The sequence below is a fragment of the Microcaecilia unicolor genome, chromosome 1 (assembly GCF_901765095.1).
Source record: "Microcaecilia unicolor chromosome 1, aMicUni1.1, whole genome shotgun sequence".
NCBI lineage: Eukaryota > Metazoa > Chordata > Amphibia > Gymnophiona > Siphonopidae > Microcaecilia > Microcaecilia unicolor.
The window spans coordinates 768,512,736-768,529,487 of record NC_044031.1 but is presented as its reverse complement, the minus strand read 5'-3'; the positions used below and the strand labels follow the sequence as shown (position 1 = coordinate 768,529,487).

Genomic DNA, 16,752 nt, shown 5'->3' with positions numbered 1-16,752 from the left:
ACCATGCCAGTAGGTGCAAGTGAGCAACCCAGGTGGTTGGAGCAAATTTGCAACCCAGGTGGGCAACTGCATACACTGGGGCTGAGAAGCCCAGGAAGATATAGAAGGAACTGTGCACTATATATGAAAGTGAACAACAGCTGAATGGAAAAAAATGTGCAATTGAGCCAGCTCTGAATCATCATCAAAGTTCTTTGGCTGCACTATATCCGTAACTGAAAATATAATACAACTATCCTGAATCTGGCAAGCCAGATGAGTAACTCGTGTAGAAACAGAGTGTGCCCATCAAATTTGGTATAACACAGCCAAGAGTTAAATTGTACAGCTTTGTGTGTGTGTGTGGGTGTGTGTGTGTGTGTGTGTGCGTGCACGCTAGTGTTATAGCCAGCTGAAGAAGATAAGAACAGTTGATTCTTAGGAACTCCATACAGGATAAACTAATTATAGTTAACTACAATTAATAATTGACTGTGGCACATAAAAACAGACTTAGCTTAACTGATATTCAAATTAAACAGAGAGAAAAGTAATAGAATCTTTATCTACTATTCAGGCAGCTACTGTAACAGTTAAGTTGACTGCACCAGAAATTACAAAATTAAAACAAATTGCAGTGTACAGCAATGAACCAAATAATAGGAGCACACAGTAAAATCCTTTTTTTTTTTACTTGAGGAAAGCTAATAAATGTCTGGATTTGCTTACTGTGATTCAAACAGCTAGGCACCCTCAACTCAACTGAGACTCAGCATAAAACTGGCTCAGCCCCCAAAGGGTAGTTAAAGCCAGTTAAAGCTCAACTGAAACTAGTTAGAAACCAGGTCAGGAGCAGGGCTGTTAGCCTATCATCCATCTGCTTGGGAGACAGAGAAATACTGAACATTCTATGCTGCATAATACCCTTAAGGGTTGAGTCACAAGAACTATTTTCTTCCTCTGTCTCCATCCGCTGGTGGAGGGACTGGTCTGATATGATGCTATAGAAACCTGCTTTCTCAGAGCTCAAGACTTACTGAAGAGTTCTGAGCATGTGCAGCGGCTGCAGCCCTTTCCAGGTGCAGGAATATTCTCAGCTCCTCAGTTTATGTCACAACTCAATGCAAGGAACTTTCAGGGAGGAGGGAAGGATTGTGTGTCTTGTTAATGCTGCTGTCTTTGGAAAACATCTGTTACAGGTGAGAAATATTGCCTTTTCTAATTGACAAAGCTATATCAAATTCTCATTGAAAAAATATATTTGTGGATATAAATGAGAACACACTGCAATATATATATTTTAATAAATATAAACTATATATATATATATATATATATATATATATATATATATATATATATATATATATATATATAATGTTTATTAATCACTTTTTTACAGCATAAATCAAAATGATGAACATAATAAAAACTAAAGATTAATAAGAAAAGAACGTCATTGTAAATATAGAAAAGTCAGCAGTCATCCTGCTTTTATTAAAAACAGAAGATGCCTAACATTCTTCTCCCCTCAGGAAGTCCAGGTAGGTTTAGGAAAATGCCATGGTGAAAAGATGTATCTTAAGATGGGACCTTCCAATAAGGGTTGTCACTTTTCTTACAAACCCTCACCAGAATATAAGCCTCGTGAGAAGCTACCATTCATATTAAATACAGTATTATTGAGCTCTCACATATATAGTGCATACAAAAAAATCACACATAATGTAAAAATAACTACAATACTAAATATAGCATGCTATCAATTGGTTTTTCCAGTGAGTAAGAAACTATTTTTCCCACACTTCTGAGTGTTTCATTAGAGCATTGCTGAGCACTTACAACAATGAAGGTACAGTTGAAGTTCAGGCACTGTCCACATCCCCTGGCCAGCATGATCCACTTGCCAGTGGTGCTGTGTCTGAGGGCTGCCACGCCAAAGAGCAGGAGGTTGAGAATGATATAGCAGCTCAGGAACAGCAGTTTGTTACGGTTGTTGTGCCAGTATGCCGGTGTCAGATATCGGGGTGTCTGCCTCTTCTTCTCTGCGGTTGGGGGCTTAAGCCAGTTGGCTGCACTGTTGGAAGTGAAAATACATCAGAAAGAGGGAAAAAAATGACATGGCTCATTAGATAGAAGTAGTGTTTCACCAAGAGCGAACTTCTGACTGCCTAACAGTGGAGAAATAAAACGACGTACCCTGGTCATCTCTACTGGACGGTGAAAACATTTTGTCTTAACCTCAAAACCAACAATGAGTTTCAATTAGAATTTTACCCTATTTACTATCCACCAAATGTTTTGCTTGCACAACTTACAGAATAAATACCTGTTGTGTGCATAAATTAGGGACTCATTTTTGAAACAGAAAAACTTCTAAAAAGCAGCACAAAGCGGCAGGTCGACTTTTTTTTTTTTTTTTGCCAAAATGTCCAAATCGCTATTTTGGAAACCCCACTGCATCCAGATCACAAGGGGGTGTGTCGGGGGCAGGATTTGGGAGCTCCCAGAACTTGGATGTTTTTCCGCCATAATGGAACATAGCAAAAACGTCCACTGCTAAAAGTTAGATGTTTTGGTCTAGACCGATTCAATCATGACTTAAGTCACAAAAAGGTGCCCTAAATGACCAGATGACCACTGGTAGTTCACCTCCTTGGTTACAGAGAGACGCGGCCAGTTCACCATTTTGAATTGACTACATAAGACGCCAGACTGAGTGTTTGTTCCAGAGGGGACCTGCTCCTGAATAAGGAAACGAAATGGAGACTCTGTCGAGCAGTATCCAATTCTTATCTATGTGTTTGGGCATCTTTTTCTACTTGTTCTGTCAGCTGTTATGGTTGTCTTTCGCTATTACTTTGGACAATTAATTAGTACATTTAATAAGGATTGTGAACGGTTTCTGAATTACATATACTTTTTCACAGACACTATTATCAATTGATTCAGTGGAAATTTCTGTGATGTAAGGAGAGAACATTGAACGACCTATTATTATGGCAAATTCATGTTTAGCTCTCAGGCTTGATTTTCTTTCTATTGTCAGCTAAGTGTGAAGATGGTTTAATCTTTGCAGATTTCCTTTCAAGTATTTTTTCCTTAAATGAATATCTCCACCCTTCCCTTGATGTGGACTTGATTTTTTTTCCTGTTGGCATTTATTGGATGTAAAATTAATGTTAATTGAAAAAAAAAACTCAAGGTGTAATTAAACTCTGGAATTCATTGCTAGAGAATGTGGTAAAGACAATTAGCTTAGCAGGGTTTAAAAATAGTTGGAGATGGACTTAGGAAAATCCACTGCTTATTTCTAGGATAAACAGCATAAAATATATTGTACTGTTTTGGGATCTTGCCAGGTACTTGTGACCTGGATTGGCCACTGTTGGAAACAGGATGCTGGGCTTGATGGACCTTCAGTCTGTCCTAGTATGGCAATGTTTATGTTCTTACATTCTATGAGAAGTTGCGTGCACAATTTCCAAGGTGCACAACTCCAAGGGGGTGTGGACCTGGGAGGGGTGTGGGTGGGTTTGGGGCGTGTCAGGCAGTTACATACACAGGTTCTAGAATATTATAATTTACACCAGCCAGTGAGTTAATGTGAATGCTCGCATCTATAGTTTGGCGTGTAAATACGGACTTTAGTGTTCTGTAACAACTGCCATTATAGAACTTACACTTAACGCACATCATCCTGGCACCTATAGAGAATTACTCCCTCTGTGACTGAATATGGAAGATTATTCTTCAACAAAGTTAATAAAACAACTGCTGCCCCAGCACAGGACCCCATGAAATCCCACTTGCTCCCTTAATCCAATATATGCCTTGAATTATGATCCATCAGTGCCTCCCCGTTAACCACACAATGATACTAATTTGGTTTGCTTCCACGTCGTAAGATTACCCTAAAAAAGCATAGAAACTATAGGTGTTAAACATCACCCAAGTCCATCCTTACAGTAGATGTTACTGTCATAAAAATATATTGCTTTACTGAATCACCAACGGGTCCGATTGGTTTCTCTTTCATATGACAGAGGTGTTTCTCTGAGGTCTTCACCTTTTTGAATTGTGGAATTTGCTACATGATCTGACTTTGCTTGGGTTCTTTTACTAAAAAAAAAGGTTACCTTATTGTTAAATTCTCCATGACTTCAGGAAAACTTTCCAACTCTTCCTTCAGTTCCTCAAAAGTGATTGAGCCACTGTTGTCCTTGTCAGCAGACTCAAACAGGGCCAAGGTCAGATCATCCAACTTTTCATCCGGTAACGAGATCGCACTCTCCCTGAGACAGGACTTCAAGACTGTGCGCAGCTCGCCTGGATCTATACAGCCGCTCCCTGGGGAAAAGACAAGTCAGCTAAAGCACCCCAGCCAAACTCTCTCAATGGAGCTAAGGTCGCCCCGTCGGTCTTTCTCAGCAGCTCAGTATACATGTGGGCAAAGTCAATGCACACAACGGCCCAAGCAGACTGGGAGAGCGTTTGTTGTAGAACTTCTGGACCTTTGCACAAAGCAGATACGAGGCTTTACTCCTATCATATTCATCCCCACCTCTAACAAAAGCACCAAGGGTAAGCTCATGGCAGAGAATCAGGGGAATTGGTTGGAGGGGCCAAAAAAAACCTCCAGCCCTGCCCCTGAGCTCTGTAGTTGCTGATGGTGTCTTTGTGAAAATATTGTTCAGGCCAACGCCTATGAGAAGCCCATGTCTGTAAATGGAATTTCTTACCTCTTAGAGCTGTTAAAACATCTTTACTCACCTACAGTATAATTTTCTCTAGTCCTTGTGTAGTTGGAAATGGGAAAATCTGAAAGATGCACTGATGATCCTAAAAAGCTATTCTTAAACATGAAGGGAGGCGGCAGCACCTCCTTTTAGGCTCCCCAATGCTGTGCAGTGAGAACTGATTCTTTAACTGCATCTGGGCATCCGAATTCCATGATAGAAACTGGCCCAACCCGGCATCGGAATGCACATCAGCCAGATGCAGAAAGGGTGTGGTAATGGACCTGCCCACACACCCATGTATTTATGCTCTGTGCCACTCACATGTACCCTTATAAAACAAGCTTCTTTGCTTTGCTTGCCCATGAAAGTGCTGGTGCTCTGTACATTTACATATGCTAACGGCACAGAAACGAGGAAAATGACTAATAAGTTAGCAAGAATGAGTATCCCCCCCCCCCCATTGTACAAACGCTCACGGCGCCTACATTTATAGAATACGGTTGGAGTTTTTACAAGTAAATGGTAGGCACACGCTGTAGGCGTGTAACTTGGTTAAGAAGTAACTTAAGAGGGAGGGGGACATGTGGGCAGAGCATGGAAGGGCATAGGCATGTGGCATGTACCTTATAGGATGCTACAAGCTACACGCAAAGTTTGTTTCGTTTAGTCTCGCCCATTTACACCTACCATTGACGTGGCTAATGCAGGTCTACCAAAATGTAGGCATCTAAACCAGCATCTTTATAGAATTAGCTTCTAGCACACAACATCGACATATCTACATTATTACACTCAGTTATCCGATTGTCCCCACAGTGCTGTTGCATAAAAAAAAGCATAAGAACATACTGATTCAGAACCTAGACCCATCAAGCCCATTATTCCATTTCCCACAGTGACCAATTCATTCAGGCCTGGCAGGATGCCAAAGAGTAGCCCAATCCTTCTCACTCATGCAATGGCCTCCCAAGTAAACCTGGATAATAACAGTGTATGGATTTCCTCCAGGAACTTGACCAAACCCTTTTTAAGCCCAGCTATGCTAAATGCTTCCACCACACCCTCTAGCACCAGATTCTACACTTTAAGGTTCCCACAGGATATTCAGCAGTGCATAACTGGATAGTGGTGCTGAAGAACCTTCCTCTTGTTTCTTCAACTCCTGAACCTAGGAAGTAGCTCTTGGATTAGTCGAAACACTACCCTTTCAGATCATGGCGAAGAGTTGCTGTCTCCACTGAACACATTCCTGCCACTTCTGTACAACATATATACTTTTAGCACATGCATTCTTACTCTTCTGCCTTGAAAACTGTTCTTATGTGCACAAATAATATAGTTTGTGACTATTTCCCAACAGTGAAACCAGTAATTTGCATGTTCCACCCCTGCTGTTCCCTCAGACCTGGCTAAAACAAACAATTACCCAGTTATCCACTAATGTGTCAGATTACAGCTTATATCTTCTACTCTGGGGTTTTGGCAGTTTATTCAAGCTGTCTGTACTAATCCTTCCTTTTATGTCCCCAATCAGTTTACTCGAGCAAAATAATTCTTTGAGGGGGTTTCACTAGTCAGGTTGGGGGTAATTTTATTTGCGGATGCCTATGGTAAAGTAACACAAAGGCGCAGACGAGATTATATTTAAGACAAACAAAAAGATTTTTGTGATACTGTTTGAAAAGGTGGAGATTATAATGGCTGATGGAGCTAGTTTTGGCATTGAAAGGTGACTGCTGCTACCCATTTTCTCTCTGACGGTCCTCACATGAAGGGCAATTTTATAAATTGGTGTCTAAAGATAGGTGCCAATTGTGCATGTAAGTTACAGAACAACACAGACACGTGTGGCGCCACAGGAGCAGAGGGCAACAAACTGACTTCAAGCCCTCTGCTCCTGTGTTCTTCCTCTTTGACGTTTCGTGGAGGGCGTGTCCCGCCTGTAATTCTGTAACAAACAAGCCACAATCGCTTGGTGCATAAGTGCAAAGGGAGGGGGGGTCATGAGATACACAAGCAATTTATAGAACACTACAAGTTATGCGCACTTCATGACGCGATTACATGCCAACAATTACAAATGCATGAACTTGGTGTGGCTGTTAGCGACTAACTTTAGATGCACCGATAATGGCTTCTGCTTGAATTGGTGTTAAGTGCACGGCATTGGAGCATCTACATCTTGGCACCAGTTTCCAGAACCTGCCACCATTTTTCTTCTGTAGCTTAATTACACTGATTGAGCTCCTCTAGCATTGGTCATTGCTACCTGGGATTTTATTGATTGTTCTTTCATAAAGGCAGTGAAGGCGCTCAAAGTGCGGTCGCCTAAATATTAGGCTCGTATACCTGCTTATGCCAGTGTTCTATAAAGACAAGTCGGTGCCTCTGTTCCTATCTAGATTTGGGTCCCATGAAACTCCCTGTAATACACTTGCCTTGTTTGTGTACCCGTGTATTTTGCAAAATAATGCATACCTATACTTTGGCAACTGCCTAAACTGTACAGCTGGGAAGGACTATGGAAACTGCTGATTGTTATATCAAGTCCACAACCCTTTGCCCTTTCCATGGGATCTTTTTTGATGTGCTTCCTTATACACGGCGATGCAGTTTTATAAAAGTTCTTTTCTACTTGCAGGACAGGCTTTTATATCTGGAGAAGCTCAGAGCAGCATCTCATACCTATGAAATCTCTCAGAGCAGCGTCTCATACCTATGAAATCTCAGAGCTCTCCGTTCTATATTATTCCGAGTGTATTTTAGTGCTACAACATTTTAAAAGAGATATATAAATTCCTTTGATATATGAATAGAATAAGCAACCATCACATGGTGAGAAGACTCCTGACGCAGGCCTGAACGGCCGAAACACAGCTGTGCCTAGTCCTTTTCTCCCTACTTTTCTATGGTTAATAAAGTATATATTTTTTTAATTTTCACATCAAAAAAGTGTCGTCTTTTTTATATATTTATATTTTTAAATATATATATTTTATCATTTTTATGTTTTTATATTTTTTATTTTTTTTATTTTTTTTATTTGTTGTTTTGGTTTTTGTTAGTCATCTTCGCTGTTTTGCCATTTCTGAAATTGTACAACATTGCAATAGTTAAAGAATTAAAACTGAAAGAGGTAAAATGCTGGATGGTAGTAAATGAAGACTCATTCTGAAGACAGTGCAGAAAATAGGGAAAAGAAGAACCAGAACCAAAAAGCAAAGAACACGGATCACCTGCCATTAGTAGCTGAAGGATCTGTTTTGATGGGCAAACAAATCACTTCTTTGTTCAGTCTTTGACCTTGTAGCCAAAGGATTCTGTCAGGTTTATTTGCATTTTAAGTGACTTCACTGTAAATTAGTTTATTACCAGTTGAAATTGTTCAGCAAACCTATTAAATTATTAAAAGGAATACAGCATTTTTATTAGCAATTTAATTTTCTTCTGTGTGCTTTTAACAAGATTGGTTTTCTCTGCCATCCCAATTGCAGAGCTAGTAAGATGTCTGTGGAAGTTCGGGAAGGGTACAAACGCTGCAGCCTCCTTCAACTTACCATCCACATCATAAACTTGGAAGAGAAATCGTAATTTGTCTGTCTCATTTCCATGTATAAGGAGATTCAGGGCCTTCAGTAACTCGTCCAGGCTGATGGAGCCACTGCCATCCGAATCAAATAATGCAAAGAACCTTTCTGCAAAAAAAGACTGAAAGTGGGGGATAAAGTTCAGGTGATTCTGTCTTACACATCTGCAAACTGAAGCACAAAACTGATATCACAGTGCTACTAAAAACACTTCTCTTGGAGGAGTAACTAATGCATTGCACAATGGTAGAAACTAGGGGTCCCTTTTACTAAGCTGCGTAGGCCCCTATGTGCGCCAAATTGCAGTTACTGCCCGGTTACCGCGTGGCCCTTACGGTAATTTCAATTTTGGCGCACATTTGCTACGCGCGTCTGAAAAATATTTCGTATTTTCTGGCGTGCATAACGGACGTGTAACAGATGCACGCCAAGTGGCATTTGACGCGTGTAGTTCATTACCGCCCAGATTCTAGGTCAATGGCTGGTGGTAAAACCCACCTCTTCAATGCTGCGTTCGACACCTAACCCTTACCGTTCAGTGAATCCAGACTGCCCCTATCAGACCGACCGTTCACTTGTCTATTAGATTGTAAGCTCTTTGAGCAGGGACTGTCTCTCTTTGTTAAATTGTACAGCGCTGCGTAACCCTAGTAGCGCTCTAGAAATGTTAAGTAGTAGTAGTAGTGGTAAGGTCTCAGACCCAAAATGGGCACTCGGCAATTTTGATTTTGCCGCACGGCCATTTTTGGCAAAGAAAAAGAGGCCTTTTTACAGGCGTGCTAAAAAATGGATCAGCGTGCGCCCAAAACCCACGCCTACACTACCGCAAGCCATTTTTCAGCACAAACAGCGAACCTGTTTCTTGGCTCCGTGGCTTCCACTATTGATCCTTTTTGTGCCGCCTTTCCTTTTGGCCTTTATATTTAATTTCTAATATTTATATAGTCTTTTTTTAACCCTGGCAGTTTTCTCTTATTCTTTTCGGCTCATTGGGAACTGGCCTCTGATTGGCTAAGAATTCAAAAGTTCAATTGATTCACCACAAATATATGAATCATAAACCACAGAATAAAAGCCCAACAAGATTTTGTTTTGCTCTTGCCAGGGCTGTGTCAGAAGCTGAAGATGGTTCCACAAAATTTCCCCTTTCCAGGGCAAAACAAGACCTTGTCGGGATTTTATTCTATAATTTATATAAGTGTGGTGAATAAATTGGACTTTTTAAAACTACTCTTGTGATCTGCTCCGTTCTGGATATTGCAGATCGTCTGCCTATTTGTTTTCTTGGACTCTATTTGGCTAATGCACAATAGGACTTAATTTGCAACTAACAAGTTCTTTCCCCCTGACTTTACAGTCTGCTTCCAACTGCAGCAAACGGGTGGGATGGGGGAAGCAACCTGCCACGGTCCAATGGGACACTTAGAGGGTAATGCACAAAATATGTGCTAACATTTATTTATTTTTTTTGTTACATTTGTACCCCGCGCTTTCCCACTCATGGCAAACTCAATGCGGCTTACATGGGGCAATGGAGGGTTAAGTGACTTGCCCAGAGTCACAAGGAGCTGCCTGTGCCTGAAATGGGAATCGAACTCAGTTCCTCAGGACCAAAGTCCACCACCCTAACCACTAGGCCACTCCTCCACTGTTGCTACTGTTTGAAATTCTACATGGAATGTTGCTATTCCACTAGCAACATTCCATGTAGAAGTCAGCCCTTGCAGATTACCAATGTGGCCACGCAGGCTTCTACATGGAATGTTGCTAGTGGAATAGCAACATTCCATGTAGAATCTCCAATAGTATCTATTTTATTTTTGTTACATTTGTACCCTGCGCTTTCCCACTCATGGCAGGCTCAATGCGGCTTACATGGGGCAATGGAGGGTTAAGTGACTTGCTCAGAGTCACAAGGAGCTGCCTGTGCCGGGAATCGAACTCAGTTCCTCAGGACCAGAGTCCACCACCCTAACCACTAGGCCACTCCTCCACTGTTGCTACTATTTGAAATTCTACATGGAATGTTGCTATTCCACTAGCAACATTCCATGTAGAAGTCAGCCCTTGCAGATCACCAATGTGGCCGCGCAGGCTTCTGCTTCTGTGAGTCTGACGTCCTGCACGCACGTACGTTGTGATAACCACACTGTCTGCCCTTACACGAGGAGGCCGCCAGAGGGCGATCTCCCATTGAAAACCGGGTAAATGCCCATTCTGGCCAGTAGAGGGAGCTTCAGAGAGATAGCTGGGGGAGTGAAAAGAGTCTTTTAGGCCAGATCTTTCTGGAACCAGAGGGGCGAGGTTTAGTGGACACCTCATAAATAGCTTCCTCTCAGTAGAGGAAGGAGTTTTGCCCAAGGGAGAGAAGATGGGAACCTGGAGGCCGGAAGCCTGAACTCTGTATCCCGGGGCTGAGGAGGAAGGACTGTGTGTCCGAGAAGGGAAGCAGGCTGAAAATCCTGGGGTAAGAAGTCCCTGAAGTAGTGGGGTGGGACTGTGTGTCCTCAGTACTGGGAAAGAACTGGGTGTTCAAGGGAAAGGACTGTGTGTCCAGGACTGTGGGTCTCCAGTACTGATGTTGGAACTGTGAAGGGTTTAAAAAGAACAAACAGCCGTGGGGTGGAGGATAGGACCGTAAGGTTAATGTGAACAAAGAAGGTCCTATCCAGGGGAGGAGGCTGTTATACCCTGAGACCCAGATGTCCCCAGTAAATGGTCTCAGGGGGTGAATCGCAGTAACAGAATAATAGTGGGAAAGCCAGGTTCCCACAAGACTGTAGCCTAGTTCCAATAAACTGAATTTACATATGATCAGCTTAATTTGCATATTTCTGTGAGCAAAGGGATCCGCGCTATCTTCCAGAGGAGAGGGACCAGGGGGCCCACCAGAAGAACAGGTAAGGTGGGTCGGTTACCAGGAGATACAGCAGGGAGGCCGGGCCAGGACTGAAGGTTAATGCAGAGGTCACCCTGAGGGCAAGGGGAGGACCAAACATAGAGGCCCGAGTCAACGGAGACACAGAGAAGTCTGGCTTCAAGGGGGTTCCCTGAAGCAAAGGGCTGGTGAGGCCAGGCAGGAGCCACTAGAGGACCACTGCACACCGGAGAGCACCCCTGTGGGCTTACAACATGTAGGACATCAGACTCACAGAAACAGAAGCCTGTGCAGCCTTCTACATGGAATGTTGCTAGTGGAATAGCAACATTCCATGTAGAATCTCCAATAGTAGCAACATTCCATGTAGAATCTCAAATAGTAGCAACATTCCATGTAGAACCTCCAATAGTAGCAACAGAATCTCCAATAGCAGCAACATTCCACGTAGAATCTCCAATAGTAGCAACATTCCATGTAGAATCTCCAATGGTATCTATTTTACTGTCATAGTAATGCTTGAATGTTTTCACTTATATACACTGTCAGCTAGCACATTTGCTTATTTCCGATCTGAGGAAGAAGGGCAACCTTCGAAAGCTAATCAAGAAATGTATTAAGTTATGTCCAATAAAAAAAGGTATCATCTTATTTTCTTTTCCATGTTTTATTTGGTTTGATTTCTATAGATTCTACATGGAATGTTGCTATTCCACTAGCAACATTCCATGTAGAAGTTGGCCCTTGTAGATCACCAATGTGGCCGTGCAGGCTTCTGCTTCTGTGAGTCTGACGTCCTGCACATACGTGCAGGACGTCAGACTCACAGAAACAGAAGCCTGCGCAGCCTTCTACATGGAATGTTGCTAGTGGAATAGCAGCATTCCATGTAGAATCTCCAACAGTAGCAACATTCCATGTAGAATCTCCAATAGTATCTATTTTATTTTTGTTACATTTGTACCCTGCGCTTTCCCACCTATGGCAGGCTCAATGCAGCTTACGTGGGGCAATGGAGGGTTAAGTGACTTGCCCAGATTTATGGACTTGTATAACTAAAGACAAAATGTTTCAAAGAGGAAGCTTATGTGTTTTGATACACTGCTGAACCGTTTGACTTTTGTTACTGAATCTGGTTTCTTTTGAGCTTATTGTATATTTCTTGGTTCAATAAAGTTGCCTTTGAGAATTAAAAGAAAGAAAAGAGGGAAAGAAAGTTTCTAAACCGCCTGGCTAACACCCACTCAGCCTGTGTTTCTTGCCCTCTTCAACCCTTTCAAATGTCAAAATGAGAATCAGCAGATCCCTTTCATGTTCAGTCAGTGTGAGATTTCAATAGGCTAAAGGTATATTGTAATCAAATTTTACAAATGACCAATCTTCTCTTAAACAGCCCTCAAGCTGGACGTTTGTTGTAAACAGCTGAGAAAAAAAGCATATATGTATTTCACAAAACAAGGGTAGTGTGTGCTATCCACAGTAAAACACATGCCTCTTTCACTTTCAATGCAGTTTTGAAATCAGACAAATTGATTTCTTTATCTTCTCCAGCGATGCTCTCAAACTGCCTGGTTACCCATTCCAGCCACTTGCTGTCATCGTCTGCGCTCATGGTGCTATGAAAGGAAAAAGATACAGCAGAAGCCTTGTAACATGTTCACAGTGAAAGTTTGCACATTGCACAGAACTGATCAGAAAAATATATCACTAGAGCAGGAAAGGCACAGGAGAAAGTGCAACGAGAGTAATTACAACCAATATCAAATTATCCATAGGATTTTCTACCACAGCTCCCCTTCCAGCAAAAACATTAGTGGATTTATCAATAAGCAGAAAAGGTCAGTGAGCTCAGCAGAGCCACCTGTTTTACATAATCAGCCGCAGTGCTTACTTTGGTATGTGGAGGGTAGAGAATGTGGTAAAGGCGGTTAGCTTAGTGGGGTTTAAAAAATGTTTGGATAGCTTCCTAAAAGAAAAGTCTATAGCCATTATTAAAATGAACTTGGGGAAAATTCCCTGCTTATTTCTGGGATAAGCAGCATAAAATGTCTTGTACGTTTTTGGGATCTTGCCAGGTATTTGTGACCTGGATTGGCCACTATTGGAAACAAGATGCTGGGCTTGATGGACCTTCGGTCTGTCCCAGTATGGCAACACTTATGTACTTATGTACTTTTATGTAGATGGAGGAATACATTCACCACTGCGGAGAAAGTGTTGCAAATCGATCTCACTTCTCCCTGAAATCCTTCCCACAGACCTTATCATTGGCACTGCTTGGGCCACTGATGGACCCAGAAGAGGAAGTAGCAGGGGCCAGTGAGGATGTGCCCAGAGACAGGGTACACCGTCAGGTCCCACAAGGCTTGTGAGTGTGTGATTGGGTCCATGCCTGCTTCGACAGCTGCTGGGCCTTGGACCAGCTCTAGCAGAGGGTGAGGAGAGAAAGGATTATGGGGGTCCAGGGAAGCAGTGTCTAGTCCAATTCTGACCCTCTATCAGGAAGAGGCTGACTGCCTTTGCAATGTTACGACCTGTTGGGATTTCACTTCAGAACCTTAAAGGAGCAGGTACAGTTGGATAAAGGCGGGGTTGTGATTCTCTCAATTGAATAGAGCAGTTTCCTACATTTTTAATTTCCTTTCCTGGTCTTTGTACCCCTTTCCCCTTCTTTCCTGTTCTCTTTTCATGTGGATGGAGATAAATAGATGTTATTTTTCCTTCACTGTTCTAATGATCTTTTTCTTTATTTGTGATATCACAGTATTGATATTGTGATAGTTGCTGACAGATCGTATGTGGTTTGTTGTCGCTTCTCTTATACAATGCCCTGTGGAGTTCCGCAGGGCTTTATTTTGGTGCCTCTGCTTTCTTAAATGGCTCTTGCTTAACTGGCTATCCGTGAATATTCAATGTCTGCGCTTAGCGGATAACCAGCTATATTGCTCAATATAATTGGCTAGCTGCTAATATTGGCGGTCAGACTGTGCTGCAGACACAGAGGCCTATCTTTGGCTGGTTTCAACTTAACCAGCTGGCACTGAATATTGAAGTGACCGGTTAAGTTGAAACCAGCCAAAAATAACCCGATGTTCACTGTGGGTCACTGGAAAAGGTCCAGCACTGACCACAAGAGTCAACCCAGCTAACTCCCTCAGTCTGAATATCAAGCCCTTGGGCTTTACAGTTTTTGTGTGTGTTGATAATGTTGAGATTTTACTTCTGTTTGTCTTAGCAACAAACAAGCTATTACTCAGTTGAATCTTAAATTGGATCAAATTTCTCATAATCTCAAACTCAATTTGGATAAATTCACTGCCATTTTTTTTTACCGTTTAAAGACGGTTCCTTGGCACAGCTTTTACAAATGGCTGGTTGTGTTTCTACCGTGGGTTTTTGGCACGCACCACATTCAGAATTAGCGCCTAGGGCATGCGGTAGCCGGGCGGCAATGTTGATTTGGCGTGCGCTTGACACACATAGGCCCTTATGCGCCTTTGTAAAAGGGCCCCTTAGAGACTTCTAGGATGTATTGTTACACCCATCTACATTTTTTTACATACTTGGTGAACCTCTTGGTTCTGTTATTGCTTGTATTATGGTTGTTGATAGTTTCATTGCTTAGTAAAGGTGATGATCCTTGAGGTACTCCGCAGGTGGCTTTCCAAGGTGTTGATATGTTTGAGTTTGATTTTACTTGGTAAGTTCTGGTGGTTAGAAAGCCCTTTATCCAGTTAAGTACTTTTCCATCAATCCCGAAGTGGCCAAGGAGTCGTAGTAGTATGTTGTCGAATTGGAGGACAAGTATACTTTTACCTATGGCTATTTCTTGCTTGAATTTGGCCAGGAGAGTGACTAAGAAAGTTTCAGTACTATGGTAGTGGCGGAATTCTGACTGTGAATCGTGTAAAATTGAGAACTTGTTCATGTATTCCGTAAGCTGTTTGGTCACCAAGCTCTCCATCAGTTTGACTACTAGTGGGATAGACGCGACTGGGTGGTAATTAGTTAGATCGTTTGTGTTTTTCTTGGTGTCTTTTGGTACTGGGGTGAGTAGGATGTTGCCATATTCCTCGGGGAAGAGACCTTGTTGTAGCATGAAGTTTAGATGGGAAGTTAGGTCTTCTATGAAGCGGTCAGGGGCGGATTTAAGTAGATGACTAGGACATGTATCCAGTTTGCAGTGGGTGTTGGCAAACCTTGAGTCACTTTTGTAACTGATTCAGTGGTGAGGAGAGTAAATGTTGACCAGATACGGTCAGCTGGGCATCCACCAGGGGTAGGTCCAGGTCATTGAAGATGTTTTCGATGTCGGTGTTGTGCTGAGGAAGTTTGCTGCGTAATTTTAGTATTTTTTCGTTAAAGTAGTTAGCAAGTTTGTCTGCGGGTGGGATGTCTGTGTTGGTTGTGGTGACGGGGGTGGTGTCTAATAATTTATTTACGAGTTGAAATAGTTTTTTCAGATCTTTGTAATCCAGACCTATTTTAATTTTGTAATTGGATGATGAGTCAGATTTGGACATTAGACCATATAACTATTGATGGCAAAGTCAAACCACTTTAGTAGCCTAGTGGTTAGAACATCAGTCTTGACAGCCAGAGGTGGATGGTTCAAATCCAATTGCTGCTCTTTGTGATCTTGGGCAAGTCACTTAACCCTCCATTGCCTCAGTATAAAATTAGATTGTGAGCCCTCCAAACACAGAAAAATACCCAGTGTATCTGAATGTAACTCACCTTGAGCTACTACTGAAAAAGGTGTGAGCAAAATCCAACTAAGTAAATAAATTTTCAGATTTACAATCCCAGTTCTCCTTACCTAGTTATCAATACATTTGAAACACTGTATCACCCAGAGGCATCTCTTTTTAGACAAATTACATCAAATACCATCAGCTAATTCCTTCAGGCCATGTTGCCTCAGGCCTGTACAAGTTTATGATACAGAAGCATTATGATCAATACTGAGGCTTGCAATCTGTATGGGAAAAGTATGTACATATCTCTTTGACTCCTCAACAATGGGATGACTTCTGAACTAAAACAGGCAGTTCAATATCTTCTGCTAAATACAAACAGTCTGTTTATTTTATGCATCATAGAGCCATATGGACACCTCAAAAGATGAACCTGGTGGGATTATTGTCCTCCAATAAATATTGGTCATGTAATGAAGAGCAGGGAATGCTTTTACATCATCTCTTTGATTGTAAGTTGACTTATAGTTTTTGGAAAGAGGTTTGATCAACCATCAAGAGCATTCTCCGCATTACAGATGATTTAACACCAGTGATAATTATACTTGGTTCTGTTGCAATCAAGAGGGATCTTCATAAGCATCAATCAAAACTGTTTGATATTCTTGTCTCTGTAGCTATCAAAAATGTCTGACTAGCTGGAAAAACAACAGTTTACTAAGCAAACATTTCTGGGGTCAATCAGTACTCCAAATTTATAAGTTTGATATGTCAGTGGCTGACAAAATCAATATATTACTGTTCAAAAGTAAAATATGGTTTGATGTAGGGCTAACGGTTGGCCATTTTGGTCTAGACCTGATTCATTC

The 16,752-nt window shown here is 41.8% G+C and overlaps 1 protein-coding gene across 1 annotated transcript in view; it reads right to left on the bottom strand.

Annotated features, from left to right (window-relative positions):
• Positions 1 to 12,798, bottom strand: part of NOX5 (NADPH oxidase 5) — an 82,944-nt gene extending 70,146 nt beyond the window's left edge. Inside the window, exons 1-4 of the mRNA XM_030190470.1 lie at positions 12,679 to 12,798; positions 8,279 to 8,429; positions 4,119 to 4,329; positions 1,822 to 2,056 (exon numbers count right to left, since the gene is read on the bottom strand). Of these exons, the coding sequence (XP_030046330.1) occupies positions 1,822 to 2,056; positions 4,119 to 4,329; positions 8,279 to 8,429; positions 12,679 to 12,798 (717 nt within the window). The remainder of the gene's footprint in view (positions 1 to 1,821; positions 2,057 to 4,118; positions 4,330 to 8,278; positions 8,430 to 12,678) is intronic.
• Between the last annotated feature and the right edge of the window lie 3,954 nt (positions 12,799 to 16,752).